At 51.1% G+C, this 808-nt stretch overlaps 1 protein-coding gene across 1 annotated transcript in view; it reads right to left on the reverse strand.

The window, feature by feature from the left end:
* The window catches only part of LOC103068997 (triggering receptor expressed on myeloid cells 2), a 4,509-nt gene extending 4,154 nt beyond the window's left edge, over positions 1 to 355 (reverse strand). The window contains exon 1 of the mRNA XM_007458194.1: positions 245 to 355. Coding sequence (XP_007458256.1) covers positions 245 to 284 — 40 coding nt within the window. The 5' untranslated portion in view covers positions 285 to 355. The remainder of the gene's footprint in view (positions 1 to 244) is intronic.
* Between the last annotated feature and the right edge of the window lie 453 nt (positions 356 to 808).

Below are 808 nucleotides of genomic sequence, written 5' to 3' on the forward strand. Positions count from 1 at the left end.
TCTTTCCCTTTCTAGGTGTCCGAATCCATCAGCCTCTGACACTTCCACATACATGAAGAATCTGATGCTGGGGAGAGAGGGAGATGATGAAGGATATGGGGCACAGTGAGAAGAGGAGGTGCAGGACATGCCGAGAATTTCAGCCATCTTCACGCTTTGGCTCAGTGCTCCCTACCCACCCACCCACTTGCCATATACTCAAGGAAGGAGAGGGAAAGAAGGCAGCGGAGGGAGGGAATCCTACCTGTGACAAAGAGCAAGATGAGCAGCCCAAGAGGCTCCATGTCACCCTTCCCTTGTGGAGGACAGACGCAGGGTGCCTTGTGCAAGATCTCGTCTTTCCCTTGAAATGCAGAAAGGAGAGGGTCAGGCTCGTCAGGCGCTACCCACAGGAACCGGCTCCTGGAGGTTGAGTAATCATCAGGACTGGGATCTGGCTTTATGATTCAAGGAGGGGGAGTGGGGTGGGGGAGGAGGGGGGAGGAGGAGCCACCACTGCAGCCCAGCAGTGCGGTGCTGAGGATCCCAGACCTCCAAGAGGACAGCCCACTGTCCTGCCTGCACCAGCCTTCTCAGTGGTTTAGAAGACTACCCTTTCTCCGTTCAATTGCCTTAGTATCTTTACTGAAAATCCCTTGACATGTAGGTCTACTTCTTGACTGTCTACTCTGTTCCATTGATCTATGTGTCTATCCTTTTACCAATATCACCCCATCTTGACTACTCTCTGTAGCTTTATAACAAGTCTTGAAATCAGGTGATTGAGTAATCCAGCTACATTGTTCCTTTCCAAAATGGTTTTAGCTGT

Source organism: Lipotes vexillifer, unplaced genomic scaffold (genome assembly GCF_000442215.2).
Source record: "Lipotes vexillifer unplaced genomic scaffold, Lipotes_vexillifer_v1.1 scaffold4, whole genome shotgun sequence".
NCBI lineage: Eukaryota > Metazoa > Chordata > Mammalia > Artiodactyla > Lipotidae > Lipotes > Lipotes vexillifer.